Source organism: Ascaphus truei, chromosome 3 (assembly GCF_040206685.1).
Source record: "Ascaphus truei isolate aAscTru1 chromosome 3, aAscTru1.hap1, whole genome shotgun sequence".
NCBI classification, from domain to species: Eukaryota; Metazoa; Chordata; class Amphibia; order Anura; family Ascaphidae; genus Ascaphus; species Ascaphus truei.
In genome coordinates this window covers 188,863,526-188,880,703 of record NC_134485.1, presented here as the reverse complement: position 1 = coordinate 188,880,703, position 17,178 = coordinate 188,863,526, and the positions used below count along the sequence as shown (strand labels likewise).

At 39.0% G+C, this 17,178-nt stretch overlaps 1 protein-coding gene across 7 annotated transcripts in view; it reads left to right on the top strand.

Annotated features, from left to right (window-relative positions):
* Positions 1-17,178, top strand: part of REPS2 (RALBP1 associated Eps domain containing 2) — a 425,141-nt gene that overhangs the window by 92,250 nt on the left and 315,713 nt on the right. For all 7 annotated transcript variants that reach the window (XM_075589809.1, XM_075589813.1, XM_075589812.1 and 4 more), the window contains one exon: positions 1,485-1,630. In XM_075589809.1, coding sequence (XP_075445924.1) covers positions 1,485-1,630 — 146 coding nt within the window. The remainder of the gene's footprint in view (positions 1-1,484; positions 1,631-17,178) is intronic.

Sequence of the window (17,178 nt, the reverse complement as noted above, 5' to 3'; positions counted from 1 at the left end):
TTTGGGCAGTGCTGTGCCTTATATACCTCAGGAAACAGGTACATCTCTGATGTCACTAACTGTGGACTCAGAGTATGTAGCCACTCCCACCCATACATAGGGCACCTCACCAGGGTGTGAGGGCAAACCTCCATAATTACTGCTGGCATCCCTGTAACTTACCAGGTTTACTGCCAGCAGGGGAGACAACTGCAGACCATTAACATGCATGGTTACACTTATAAAACAGGCTGTCAGTACCCAAATGGCCACAGTGAGCAGAAAGGGCAGGAGAGACAGAACACCTGGATCATAGTGAAAACCTGGCACGGATCGAGCAGAATTCTTATAGTTACACACTGGACAATTGTCACATACGTGGCTGGAACATAAAACAATTAGTCCAGGTCTCCCTGACCTTGGCAGTACATCCATCATCTTTATGATGGATTGCTTTTGTGCATGCCGGGCAATGAATTAAGCAAGTAAAAAATTGACGTTTGTTTAAACTTCATATTTGTATATACAGTAGTTCATGTTTACTTTTAACAGGGACAATCAGGATTTTATATGACAAGGATTTATTAGGATATGGCTGTGTTGTGTCTAGAGCTTATATAATGTGGGAACACAGATTCTATACCATTTGATGATTTAAAGTAAGTACATCATTGTGTATTGATGGGTACAGTGTAATAAAAAGTTGAATAATAAGATGAATAATGTAGTATTAGCCACAAAGCAATAAAGAAAACAATAATGTGAAGATGTATTTAAATACAATGAATGTGTTTATCTGGTAATGACTATACTTATTTTTAAATACATCTACAGTATTATTATCTACATTTGTACACCCATAATATCCTTCATCCATTTACAGCACCGTCAAAATGCTTTGATTACTTTTAATGTATTCTGTGCCTTCACTAGTTACCCTGATTTGACCAGTGACAAAATTTGACCTTTAAAAATATTTGCAAAAATGCACAAATAGAAACAACAAAATCTAAATCAATCACAATATTGGCAATGATATGTTTGTAGCTTTCTTTAGACAAAAGCCATGTATAGTCAATCTTAAGTATGCTAAAAATGGATATGGATAAATAAAGGGTGTCATGCAAAAGGATGTGAGCTAGTACAATTCATTTAAGTACTTTGAGTTGCTGTTATTCCATTTCTAAATGCGGGTGCTTAAATTGATTCAGTAGTTCACTAAATGTTAAACTGTAATCTATTGCAAATTAGCCCCTAATGATGTTTGTAATGAAAATAGGTATTCTGAGTGTCACTTGATGAACGATAAGTAGGCTGGAGTTAGAATTTTTGCCCATCTAGACTTTTATCGGTAGTGAATATTTAGGCTTCAAAAAGAAACTGCAGAATACAATACTTGAGTTTCCCGTGTCTAAATGTTGGTATTCTCTGGTTCAATAAATAACATGGGTATTTAAAATGTACTTATGTTTGCCAATTTATTTTCTTTTGCATGCTTTGGAAAGAATTGCCCCTTCCTCGATTCTTGTCTATGAAAAGTGACATGGAGATCAAATCTGGGATTCCACCACAAAACATTGAAACACAGGGAGCAAAACATGCGATGAAGGAGAAAAGTTCAGTCAAATGCATTGAAGAAGGAGAAAAACAGGTTTGAAACCCCATTTATATTGTGTACATATTGTAGGTTACAAGCATTCCTTTTCCTTGTAAATGCTGGTGAGTCATGGAAGAGCTCTTGGAGAATATGCTGTCGATAGAACTCACCCAAGTCTGCGTTTTGCTGTTTAACCTGTTATTAATGGAAGAGCCTTCAGGGATTCTGGAGAAATGTATTACAACCCAGTCCCAATGTTGAAAGAACTTAATAAGGCTAAAATGCATGCTAAAATTGGCTTTTAGATACTTTATATGCAGTCATTTATACATAATGCAAAGAAATGAAAAAACGCTGTCCTATGCTCAAGGGAGTGAAGCAATGCTCCATAGAGCTGTAGATCTAGCAATGTAAATATCATGGTTCGGGACTTCAGATCATATAGTCGTCCTTCAAGAAAGGGGGCACCTGTCCAAGACATATCTAATACGGAGGGCAATTATAATCTGTTTACCTCCTTTGAGTCTCAGGATCTCTGGGGAAGCCGGGACTTCCTATATTGCTGCTCGCGGCTGTTAGCAGAGTCGCTGGAATCAGATGTATAAAAGACCATCCCTGTATACATAATGAACTAGTATGTAGTCTTTGTTTAAGGCCAGATTTGTGTTATTAAAATACGACATTTTGATCCAGTATAGCCAAATCACTCACATCTACAACTTTGAACCCTGATAACTAAAAATACATTCCCACCGGTGCATGACGAAAAATAAGTGCTGCTGCTTTTTATGGTTAAACTTATAAAAATACGTCTGGTTTCCAACACCCTGGTCTATGAAACAAAAGGAGAAACTCACAATTCAAAGTGCAATAACCACCACATGATACAGGCATTGCTCAATAGCTGGTTAGATAAAGGAAGTTAAGAAAACACAACGTTGGTTTGGGAATATTTTATGCATAGTTGACAAATTATCACAAATTTGATCGTAAATGCTGTAACTCAATTTATAATCCTGGTGTTCTTTCTATTTTTACAAGTAGCCTAATCAGTATATCTATTAACTTATGCGACGTCAGAACAAGAAGCATGTGTTTGATCCACTGATAAAAGCTGTTTTAATAGCTGCCTTTCCTTCATCATACCAGTTCTGTAGTTAAAGTGAAATGAACAAGATTATAATTTTTTTTATCCAATTTTCAAGTTTGTTCTCCTTTTGCAAACACTTTTTCGTTCAAAAATGTTGAATAACAGAAGTTTGAACATCAGCCACAACCAAGGCAAACTGCTATATTAGTACACCTTGTAACTTCACCCTTAAAGTAAAGGGGCAGTCCCGCATAATACTAAAGTGAGCTAAGAACCGGGGCATGTAGATTAAATGTAGCTGGAAGACATGTTTACATTTAAATGCTTTCAACGTAACTTTTATATCGTGAACAAAAGCTTTGGAGGGTTTTTGCAATATTTAATGTCTTTTGGTAAATAATACTTTGTTTTTCAGTGCTCAAATCCCGAATTGAATTATAGTCTTTGTTTTGTTCGTTGTTTGTATAGTAATCAAGGCACCATTTGTCAGAAAAGTACTGTAGCTGACCCACAGAAAAAGAACACATATTCATTTTACAACGGCTACTAGTAAACCCGTCAACAAGCAAAATGAAATGCTTTACCAGATTAAAAAAATTAGACCCACAATTTTTAACAAAAGTGAATGACCCACAACAAATCTAAGGTTGTTTTATATGCGGCCTTAAGCTCTTTCAGGTGCTGAGCACAAAATTAAAAGTGAGCACTGCATGCTCATAAACTGATTCTGTTCCTTATACATTTATTAGGGAAATCATCTATCAGTGATCCAAGAGCGAGGCATCAACTTAACATATCCGCAACTGACTTCAGGTCACCTACAGATATAGGGCCTCATGCAGTAAGCGTTGATAAGGGAATTATCACCATTTTATAGCCAAAATTGGGTTTGAGATTCAGTAAGCGCCGATAAGTGCTTGATTTCGCCAGGTTTCGGAGCCGATTATTTTGTTATGGCCAGTCGGCTGCCGATAAGCCTGTTTTCGCCACAGATCGCCACTTTTTTAAATCGGCTGGATTCAACAAAAAAAAACAGCTTATCGGGGCTGATCGGCACTACGAAATTGAGATGGTATGGCCGATTTCTCCCGCCAACTAAAGTTGGCAGTTTGGACGGGAGAACGATCGCTAAGGCTGCCGGAACGGCACTTAGAAAAAAAAAATCTTCTGTACATCAATGGAGTCAATGGAGCGGGGACGTATAACAGTATAGTACTGTTTACGTTTCATTGCTCACAATACAAACGTCATTTGCATTACAGTGTGGGGTCATTCCCTGCATTGTGTCACGGCTGACGTGTATTATTTGCATAACATTATACTTTTACATGTTTGCAGCATTTGCGGGTCACATTACTCATCATGTGATGATGTGGCAAGGGAAAATACTATACTCAACTCTTAAAGGAGAACCTCACATCATAGCACACATTTTACTGAATTGATCGACAATTGTTTACATGATGTTACACATGTCACACATGTCACACATACACCGTATATTCATGTTCCTTTACATTACACAATGCTTGTAATGTGTCACGCATCTTTAAACGTTCATGTACATCTAAATTCTCATGTTTACATCTACGTTTGGTCCTCCCTATTTTCATGACGTCACTTATTGGACGCGCAATCACATTGCATATTTACATTATAACCGTTGCATTACAAGCACTTCAACCTAACTTATACGCACATGTACAGTAATTCATCATTGGGACACCTTGTAAACTCATTCTATAGCAACTATCCTCATTACACAAATGCATGCATATGCACACGACTATTCATTGTTGGCAACATGTCACAATAACATGGATAATTACACGTTACACAAAACTTTTCCCACATCAATCTCAGCCTTTTTGTCTCATTACATGACTGACTCTTGCGTTCACAAGTTTTACATGCATTGCACATGCAACTATTTATTTGCAAGCAATGTTTCTACAAAGCATCACGTCACATCATTGGCAAATATCATCATTCCCTGCAGAATACACACAACAACTGCACACAGCTTGCCACACAAGTACTTTATTATGTTCATGTAAAACCTTGCATTTTACTATGTCACCTGACATCATTATACCTATTTAAAGGACGCCCATTACCTGCTCATTCACAGCTACTCATTTCAAAATGTTGAGATTGTTTAGGAGACGGAGGAACATTCTTTTCTATGACATGCTTGATGATGAAGACAATCATATAGGGCAAGGGAGGGACACACGAGGGACAGTGACAGGGACAGTGACGCGGATACGACAGGGACAGGGAGAGGGACAGGCCGAGGGACAGGGAGAGGGACAGGAGATCAGAGGAGAAGACAGAGGAGACAAGTTGTGCCTCGTCCGCGTCTGTACAGGGAGAGAACCCTGTTAGATGGGATGAGTGAGGAGGAGATTGTAAGTCGCTATCGTTTGAGTTCAGCAGCAATCTTAGCTCTTTATCAGGAGATAAGGGGAGATTTAGATTTTTTCACAGCCAGAGGTCGTGCAGTCCCTGGGCTTGTTAAAATGCTGTGCTCATTACATTATCTTGCTTCCGCGTCATACCAGACAACTGTGGGCATAGTGGGCGGGGTCTCGCAATCTACATTCTCGCGGGCCTTGACCCAGTTTCTCTATGCACTCAATAGACGCGCTAGGAATTATATTCATTTTCCTACAGAGGCGACAGAGTGGCTGGAAGTCAGGACTGGCTTTTATAATATAGCAGGGATACCATGTGTGCTGGGTGCAATCGATTGCACACATGTTGCTTTGATTGCACCTAGTCAGAGTGAGCATGTGTACCGCAATCGGAAGCACTACCATTCACTCAATGTACAGGTGGTATGTGATGCCACGATGAGGATAATGCATGTGGTACCCAAATTCCCTGGTTCCAGTCACGATTCCTCTATCCTGAGGAACTCTTCAGTCTTCCATGCGTTCGAAGAGGGACATTTTGAATATGGTTGGCTGCTGGGTGAGTACACATTTACATGTTATAACACAAAACACATTTTTATTTAGGAATGTTGGCATTGTAGAATTTGATCACTAATGTAAGCTTATGTGTGCTCCATTCATTATAGGTGACTCAGGATACGGAATTAGGCTGTGGCTCTTGACTCCGGTGCTAAACCCTCAAACTGAAGCAGAGGAGAGGTACAATGCAGCCCATATATCTACAAGATCTGTTATAGAGAGGACATTTGGCCTACTCAAGACCAGATTTAGGTGTCTGGACAGAACTGGTGGGGCTCTTCTATACAAGCCTCAAAAAGTCTCTGATATTATCCTTGCCTGTTGCATTTTGCACAATGTTGCACTCAGGCACAATGTACAATCAGACCTAGCTGAGCCTTTGGTAGACGAGCATCCCACCCATGTAGCTGCTGAAAATGAACAAACAGCCAGTGGTGGCCAGACACGCCAGAATCTCATCAATTCATTTTTTTCTTGTAAGTAAAAACAGATATGTTCCAAGTTCTACTTTTATACTTACATTATGTTATCTTAACAATAATTTTTTTTTATATAACCTTCTGTTAGGACACAGATGAATATGGGTTGCACACCTTTCTTTTCTCTGCTGTGTGCACAAAGGGATGTGGCACCGGTATGTTATTGTTGCACAGGTTATATAATCCCTCTTCAATTGTACTTTAGTTGTGTGTATGTGAATACAACTGGGGTAACAAAGCACTAATATTTTAGCATTGTGTTGTTCCTTATGCTAACACAATACACATATTATGCCCATACTCATTCATGCTTCTAGTATGCTTACATACAATGTTATTGGTGCAGTGTAACATGTACATCCATATGATGTGTACACCAGGCTCATTTACATTTTGAATGTCATTAAATATACATGGTGTTGCACATTTAACAACAAATACACACTTTGATGTGTTGTTTACGGTACTGAAGATGGCATGTCAATGTTTGCAATTTATATATTGTTCCTTTGCATTATAGGTATATTTGCAGTATGACTGATCATGGTATGTATATTTGCTGACATCTCTCATAAGATGTGGCTACCTCAATCTTCCTATAATTATTTGAACTAAAAACCCAACATATTGGTTTAAACACAAATGTTACATATATGTACTTTCTGTATCATGTATATGCATTTAGCTACTCTTGAGGTTTCATGTGCATTGTATTACAAAATGATTACTCACATTTCATCACATTTTATGTATGTTTCCTTATAATTTCCATTAATGTAATATAGAGGTGTTTGGAGAAAAGGGGATAACTGTACTTATTTGTTTACTTACGGGAGCACATTCATCACTAGCATAGACACACTTTTTAAGACAACTGTTTGTGTCTCTATCAATTGGTGTAGGATCCATGTATAACACCGACAAATGATAACACCAGCTTTATTATGGTAGCTTATATCATCATATTGACTATACTATGTATTTTTAAACGATTAATAAACACCGTAAACTATAGTTAGTTAGGTTAATGAAATATACACAGAAACGTACTTCATAACATGATGGTGATGTCATATTCAGAACATCATGCATTGGAGGGGACCATAACATCTGGCCAGTAACATTATTTGCTACAGTCCCAAACCATTTTATCTACATACCCATGTAACAAGAGATTTTAAATATAAATGGCTACTTGGTTGTAAGTGTCCTTTACATTGGGAGAAGGAGTGGCTCAGTGAGTAAAGACACACACTGGCACTGATAGTTTGAAGCAGGGGAGTCTGGTTCAATTCCCGGTGTGGGCTCCTTGTGACCTTGGCCAAGTCACTTTATCTCCCTGTGCCTCATGCGGCAAAAAAACATTAGTACGTTCCACGGGCCAGGGACCTCAGGCTGAAACATGTGTCTGTAAATCGCTGCGTACAACTAGCAGCCCTATACATGAACATGCTCATATTATTATTATTATTATTGTTACATAGTTTCGACAGTCATACGTTCCATTACACAATAGAATACACAAATGTGTTAGCAGAGTGGGAATGGTTGTTATATAAAAAACACACCATGTCATAAAATGTTAGTAGTCATTAAAGAACACTCAAGAAAAATTCAATAGGCACTATTTTGCAACATCATTATGTTAATTAAGTGCTTATGCAATATAGGCATAAGGGTATCACTTTTTTAATTGTTTGTTAATAAGCGCTGCAAGCAATATAAAATTAGTTCCATATGTAGTATAGTAGTCGGTGGCTCCTCCTCACAATCATCTCATATAAAGGTAGACTCTTCTGAAATCATACATTGATCCGATTGTATCTTCCCCGACATCTCTGAAATACAGCAAACACATGATGGTCAAATATGGCACCTTACTATATATGTATCCGTGACAACGCGTTACACAGCTCTATATGATTGTGTACATACACACGTCACTCATTTATATGTTACAACTACAAGTGTACATCAGTATGTAATTTTTATTATCATTTGTAGCAGCCATAACTATGTATATGAAGTGAACGTTGCCTGTATACTGAAAAATGTGCGCGCACATCTTAGTGTGCGCACGCACTTCACGCTTGGCTCCACTAACTGTTAGCGCATGCGCAAAACAAAGCGAACGTTGTGCGTTCAATACATGTAGAAAATACCAGTAAACATCACATCTTTATTTCAAATACAATGAAGATGAAACTAAAATCATTCTAAACGAGTACATCTGTATTCTTTTAAACCAGACGTGTTTGGACAGAAAGGACGGCCGATAACACAATGCGCAAATGCAATACGTGTGACGTCATGTTAAGCCAGCGTGAAACGCACTCTAACACTCCTCCCACTCAATTAACATTCGGCTAACGCCCAGGGTACGCCTACAAACACTGAGCCGCACGCATCACACACTGCAGTTACCGTTACTATAACAAAACATGACAGCCAATAGGCTTTGAGGCGCGCACGTCGCTTGGGGGCGGGACTTACATCCGTAATCCTTTTTAAGGACGCCTTGGCCCATGACAAGGGTCCCACGTCATACGTGGTGGACCCGGTTTTCAATGTTGTAGATGTTGCATGATAACAAAACAGGTATGTGTTAGAGTTATGGAAAAATGTTGCTAATATGTTTAAAGGGATAGGAAAGTACGTATATGTATACCGTCAGCAATGTGTACTACTCTTTCAGGTTCTACTATATTGTATTAGGAAACAATTTGTTTGTGATCGCTACATGTTATGCAGTCTGCAATGTTACGCTGTATCCACGCATTGAAAGTGAAAATGGTGGTTACAAAAAAAAAAAAAATTTAAACGCAGAGTCAACGCATAACGATTGTTATATTTACCATTCTTCTAGAATTAACTCTTCGCCTGGCTGCAACTGGTCGCTCCAGAAATGCAAGGCATTTTCATCCACGCTTGACCCAACCGCTGAATCCAGTATGACACATATCTCCTCCAGGATGCGCTCATAGGAATCGCCACTGCTTTCTTCAAATAATTGGTCGGGAGGTAGGTTCATTTCTTCGGGTTCCCATTCCAATGCATTTTCAGCTGAAAGGCTTGGTACATAATCATAGTACTTTTGTTCTTGTACAATGTGGGTTTCAGGAATGGAGGCTGCAGATATTGCAGCACGTATCGATTCAAACGGATCAGTAGTAGCGGATACATTGCTATTGCCATTAGGAATAAATATGCCTTTCACGACAATATAAGTGCCGTCTTTCAGGAGAAATTGTTTTTCCGGGGCAATCTTCCAGAAACCATAGGTGTGTTGTAGCTTATCCTGGTCACGTTCAAAAAAGTCATTACTTGATAAAGTGAATCTTATTGAGGAATTAAAATTCCGTGCATGCTTACGGTCTTGGTAATAAGGATATTTTGCTCGAATGAAATCATCGATTTGGCGTGTGCTTGCTTTCTGTCCGCGACTGTTCAAGATGGCTTCACAGATCATGTACTTATACCCTAAAAGGGGATTAATATTGTTAACGAATTCATCAGCCATGTCTGAGTAGCACAAAAGCTGTGTGCAGGTCTGTGTTATTTGCTCATCAAAATGAATGTGCTGAATGGCTAACAAACTCCTGTTTTTCCTTGTCAAGGTCAACAAAACTAACTACTTTGACTCCTTATTTCAAACGCCAATTGGATTTGTTTGTCTAATTGGGTTAACAGTTGTGGTTTGTGATATGGGACTGTGGGAGAAACATTTCTCCTTCTTTTATCTCGTTTGTGAAAAACATCCCTAGAATTTGAATGCGTTCACATAGTGTTTTTTTGAAAACTAACAAAGACCACTGTGTGAAAATATTTCTTAGCCAGGCATATCAGTACAAACACACACCTGCAAAAAGAAATGTTTTTTCCCCGCTTACATTTCTGTGTGTATGTGAAAGTCTGGTTAACTCCCTGTCTGCATGAGTTTAAATACGTGTGTATATATATATATCTAAATATATCTCTCTTATAAAAATATATATATTTATATATTATATTTAATTTTTTTTAATATTGCAGGAGTACACACAACATTGATGGCAGTAAGTATACCTTGTATGAAACCTATTTAAATGGTGAGAAACATGATTGAATGAAGTAATAAACATTTGTTTAAGCACAATACTGTTAGAGTCTCATACTTAGGATATTTCTCAAACATTATGCCTGTATTATTAAAATAGTGTGCTTTCACAAGGAAGCATGAAGTGTATTAGTTTGTAAAATACATGTATACCAGTTTATATAGTACTATATATATATATATATATATATATATATATATATATATATATATATATATATATATACACACACACACACACACACACACACACACACACACACACACACACACACACACACACACACACACACACACACACACACACACACACACACTCAGTGTGTGTGTATATATATTTTTATACATTCTGAGATGTTATTGAAACAAGAACACACAAATGATTAAAGGACAAAATTAGAATGCCCAAGCAAGGCAAAGGTAAGTAATAATTTACACATAATCCTGCTGTACACGTACAAGAAAGATGTTTGCAGTTACTTAGGTGTTTTTATAAATGCATGTGACTAATATGCATATGCAATTCTTACATCAATTAACACACCCAAATGCAATGTTTTGCTGCAAAGTCAATGGCAGCTTCTCTAAACTTTGCAACTGGTTCCAGGTGGACCATTACTGAACAGACGATTAATACATAAATATTTATAACACTATTCATTAATTGAGTGTTAACATTTCCAAAACTTCACGTGTACAAGAACATACTTGAAAGTTTGGAAACAACACAGTCTTCAGCATACATACAATAGTAATTAGATAATGTGAAGTCAACAAAACAAGGCCAAAGACATATTTTCTGAATTATAACATTTATTTTTTTTGTTCCTTTTGCGAGCGAGTAACAGGCCTGCTTGTTGTCTCTTGAATTTTCCTTTTTCTTTTGCCACCAACTTTAGGCACAGCAGAGCCACTTTGAGTGGCCTCTGGCACTTCACGGGCAGGGCTTGTGGGCAGTGACTCACCTACAGGGCTTTTGGGCAGTGACTGTTCACCTACGGGGCTTGTGGCCAGTGACTCACCTACAGGGCTTGTGGCCAGTGATTCACCTACAGGGCTTTTGGGCAGTGATTCACCTACAGGGCTTTTGGGCAGTGATTCACCTACAGGGCTTTTGGGCAGTGATTCACCTACAGGGCTTTTGGGTAGTGACTGTGAGCAAGTTGGTAGACACTGCACAAGTGATGGTTGGTCTGTTTCATGTGTGTCTTTTGTTGTTTTTGACCAAAAACTGGTCAGTAGTAACTGCTTGTATTTTGTTTTTGTGGGCTCCTTTGTAGGTGTCAGCTGCTGATTTTGTACAGATGGCAGTGGTAGTATGTCGTCAGGAACCTGCACAGCAATCTCTGCTACTTGACCGGTAACATTTGGGCCTGGTGAATGAATATCAGATGAATGTGGTGAAAACTGACCTGCATGAACAGATCCTGGCTGGGAGGTGTTGAATTGTGGTACATTAGTCATTCTCCAGTAATTAGCTTGTGTTTGCTGAACAACTAATGCTTCGAATGAGGTGTTGATTTTTTGCAACTGTTTCGGCACTTCAATGAAGACTCTGTGGAGATGTGCCAATTGTGAAACTGTTTCTTCCTGCAGTGCAATCATCCTTTCCAGCACTGTCATGAAGTCAGAATGGCGACGATTTTCTGCTTCCACAATTTTTCCCTCAGAAGCTACAATTGCATCGTATGTCGTATTTGCTGGACGATTTGCCGGTAAAACAGTTTCAATTGGAACGTCTTCATGGTCACTTGCTTCTATTTGTGTGTGTATGGCGGTGGCGTCATCATCATCATCATCATAATCCTCTTCATCATGTTCTACAAATAAATGTACAAATTATTAAATGTCATGTTAATCTCTGCTGTGTTACTATGTAATTGTACTGTGTCATAAGTAACAACTAACATGTTTCCATACGTTTTATAACCTCACATTAAAAACTACCTTGACTTAAGAATAATGTTTGGACTCAGTATGAAATATGAGTGAATGAAAACTTGCTGTAAACTCAAAACTCCTACATGATAGTTAACATCACTAACACAATACAAGTTGCCTTACACTTCATTTTCACTGACACTAAGTAATCCTATTTAAAGAAGATGTGCAAAACAAATAATGAACATGACAACATAACATATAGAAGAGCACATATTATATGGCCACCAACTGATACACTCACCTTCTAGGTGTGTTGAGCTGGCTGACCCAGGTGAAGACACTTGTTCAGTCTCAGGTGACACATGTCCTTCAGGGGCAACTATATATAACAATAACATAAGTTTTACATTTACATGTGTAAATATTGAACAAACAGTTATTGTATGTTCTGTATTTATGAGTATCTAACAGCATCATTTCCTTAACCCAAAATGTGTGTGTGAAAGTGAACATAAATAGTTGTAATAACAATGTACATGCCTGTGTACTTAGAAGTTTTGAGTTCCCTAACATACAACATACTATGGTTCTGCAGTAATGCGTGAGGAAAAATACATTAAATTTGTACATAAAAATCATATGTTGTGTAGTGATATCAGTATCATAATGTACATAACTATCATGAGATGACCATTCACAATGGTTATCATGAAGGTGGTCATATTGCAAAAAGTGTTGTTTTTGGTAGAGGATATGTGTGGTACATTAATATAAGATGTGGCACACATGAATGTGGCTGTGACTAAACAAGACAAGACATGCAGTGTGTGATAATGTGTCGTTGATAGTAGTTCAACTATAGATATGAGTGAACTAATGTGTGACGTACGGTTTGATAAGTAATGAGTTGTTGGGGCATTTAGTAGCTAAAGTGAAGCTTTCAAATGAGTGTGATTAACTTCAGTTGTGCTAGTGAGGTTGTAAGAACGGTTTTCCCTTCCCCAAAAAGCCTAATGAGCCACACCTTTCAATTACTTGAAACAGGTGAAAATGGTGTGAACTAAGTTGCCCCTAAAATGAGGCTGTAATTAGTGTGTGTGCTGAACCCCACCCCCTCTGTTGAAGTGTATGCTGTGATGAGATATTAATTGCAGCTGCTTTAACACAATGGTAGATGAGCTAAATAGTCGTGTGCAGTTTTGAAGTTATGAAAACAATGACATAAAATATGATACGTGTGCCTCATTATGCTGTCTGTATATGACTTAAAGCAAAAATGGACCTTTTCATAAACAACTATAGATGTGTTAGTGCAAGTGATGTTTGTAGGCCGTTGCATGCAATATATTTGATGCATGCTTAAAATAGGCAGTAATGTCATGTTTGTCGGAGTAAAATAAATAAATACACAATAATATTCTACATATTTCTGTTCTGTACCTGTAGCTAGTAATAATTTCTGATTAACATGTGTTACACATGTGTACTACCCTGTTGTTCCCCATCTTCGCCCACCATCAATTGCTTCCACTGCAGCAATGCATTTTGGGAATTCACATGTAAATGAGCACGCAATGGCACGTGCTATATTAGTTACTGCTTTTAGTAGGACTACAACATATATGTCTATTTAGATATATATATATATATACAGAATCAGACATATACATATATAGATGCAGGTATGCTTATATTGTGAAGACAGTATAAAAAGCAGTGTAACTATGCAAAATAACTGTAAGCAACGACACGCCTAGTACAGTAATATTTCTCACCTGGTGGAAATTGTGAGGGGTAAATTCCTATATCACGGTCACCAGGTAAGCCTTCCACGACGACGGGAAGTAATTTTGCCCGAAGCAGCTCCTCCAATGGACTTAATATGAGACGTTGTGGTGTGGGCCCACCTCCAGTGCCAGTAGCATGCACGCGTTGGTGTTGTATTTTCTTTTTCAATTTGGACCTAATATCATCAAATCTCTTGTGACAATTCCGCTTGTCCCTCACATGATTCCCACACGCATTGACACCAATGACTATTGTGTCCCACATTTCTTTTCTGCTTGCTGAACTTGTCCGCCCTTGAAAAACATATCAAATATATGAGGTAAATGATTAATAATATAAGCACCAGTTTCCTACACTGCTAGCTGTTCCAAGAGATAGCAAACATGCTGTTTTATGTGTAATATGTGAAGCACATGAGCATTCACTACTAAACCTATACATGTAAGCAAGGTTGCATTCATATTGTATGCAGTTATGGCAAATTGACCGCCTGTGTTTAGTTGTCCTTGTAAGGCATGATAAAAAGCTGTGTTTCCAGACTAATTAACATAGAAAGATATTGTGAAGCCATATTTGCATATGAACAAAACTCAGATGACCTAGGATCACATGTATTTGAATAATAAATGTAAATGTACACTTACCTAGTAAATGTCCATATATACTGTCATAGTGCTCCAGAATGCCAGTGACAAGAGCTGTATTTTCCTGGTCATTGAAGCGAGGATTACGTGGCTTCTCCACACGTTTCTTCCGAGCAGGTTTAGGGTCAGAGCTTGGCTGGTGCTGACTGGACTCTCCTTCTTCCAATGGAAGAGCCTCCAAAAGCTGGCCACCAGCAAGCACGCCACCACCATCCACCCCATCAGCAACTGCGCCACCAGCAGCACTCCCAGCACCAGCACTCCCACTCCTAGCACCAGCACTCACACTCCTAGCACCAGCACTCACACTCCTAGCACCAGCACTCACACTCCTAGCACCAGCACTCACACTCCTTGCACCAGCACTCCCAGCACCAGCACTCCCACTCCCAGCAACAGCACTCCCACTCCCAGCACCAGCACTCCCACTCCCAGCAACAGCACTCCCACTCCCAGCAACAGCACTCCCACTCCCAGCAACAGCACTCCCACTCCCAGCAACAGCACTCCCACTCCCAGCAACACCACTCGCAGCACCAGCACTCCCACTCCCTGCAACACCACTCTCACTCTCAGCAACATCACTCCCCTGAACAGTACGTTCACTCCGACGCGTACTCCCACGAGTAGCACTCCCACTCCCACCAGCATCACTCTTCCCACGCTTTGCGGGCATACTTCCAGCACTCACAAAAAACAGACAACTAATGTACAGCCAATCACACGAAACACTTCCACATATAAAACAAGACAAAGATGTAAACAAAACAACAATGGACAAAGCTCACCCAATACACAACAAGTCTCTCAGTCAATATGCAAATCTTCAAACAGCCAGCTCTGTGCGTCTCTCTCTCTCTCACTCCCAACAACACAGAGAATGATTAGCAGTACACGTTGCCTTTAAATATGGCGCGCAATCCAAAACATGCTTGTTTCGCCTGATTCAGCAAGATTTGTGATTGGGCAACCTATCAGCACCGCGCCACGCACGCCGATACACCTGTGTGTGATCGGCTAATCATCGTGAGAGTGGGCGGATTTGTTTTCAGGTTGATTTTGAATGTATTCGGCACTTACTGCATACGGAGAGGAAAAAACGCCAATAACATGACTAATCGGTAAGATTGCCGATTTCACATAATCGACGCTTACTGCATGAGGCCCATAGTGTCACTTACTGGCGCATTTGTCTGGTGGATAGAGTATGCGCCCCCGATCATTTTTGGGCTGCTCGCAGCTGACCTGCGAACGTGTCGGACCGGCAAAATTGAGTTTTAGCGTTGATTGCAATTCTCCGCATAAATGATAGTAGGCGCTATTGTGATAGTGTGTCTTCAAAATCTAAATGTAATGTAACCCGTCCCTTATTCCCGTTCATTTCGTATGATATGTAATGGTATTTAAATTTAATCCACCACTTATTCCCAATAAAACTTCAGATGACTAAAAAGTTTTAAAATATAAAATTAAATATTTTTTATTAGATTACAGTAAATGACTTTATGAAAAATACATTAATACAAATGTACAATCTTCTTCAGTCGGCATCTTCTTCGGGCTGGCTAAGTCTGGGACATTTTCACCTGTAAAGAGAATATTTTGTATATTAATAATCGAGAAGAAATACAGTAGTGAAGTGCATGAATTACATTGTGTGGTAAACGGAAAACCCACTCAATGAAGGGAGTGGATCAGCGGGCACTGCTGGCAAAAATAGGTGAGGCTGGACTGCGCTAAAAAAATGCCTTTATTAAATCATGAGCAAAGTACAGATTAAAAAGGGAGTGTCTCCCCTCAGCGCTCTAACGCGTTTCAACCCTGTGGGGCTTTGTCAAAGAGTACTATTACTCACTAAACATTGCCTTAAGTGAAGATCCGAACCGGATATAACGTCACACCATTCCCTGTATGGTCCAACCCCCACAGGTAAGTGAGAAGTGGACCGCGGTATTGGAGGAGGCACACCAGTCCGGATCGGATCACAAACTGCTACACACATGCGCATTGGTTACCCAAGATGAAAAGTGAAGAAAAGAAATAAAAATTAATAGATAACTCTAACATAAAACATATACAAAAGTATATATATATATATATATATATATATATATATATATATATATATACACACACACACTATTGGGTGGGAGAAACAAACATGATAATGATGTAATCACTATCAAATATATGTCTATCCACAGCCAAAATATATATTGAAAAAATTAATAAAATTAAATGTGTGAACTGTATATATATATTATATATATATTTTTTTTGAGCCACCCCAGGTGAGCAGCCATACATGCAGGATATACATTTTAGAGGGGTCCGCAGTTGGTTACAAGACCACTTCGGTCAGCCCTCCGTATACCGCTAGGCTACTCCCACACTAGGGGTTGTCAGGAGACTGTGCTTGAATTATCTCCTAAACTCCTGCGTGTCCGAAATCATTTTGCAATCAGTATATGGACTATATATTCCTGGACTGTACACTCTGCAGCACATGTGAAGTTGAGGGGGCTCATCCCTCCCAACATTTTTTCCCTTACATTGTGTGGTGCGTGTCATTGAGATGTGCATGTTTCTATGGAACCTGGTTGAAACACATACTATATACGTGTTATTGAATTTCTACGCATG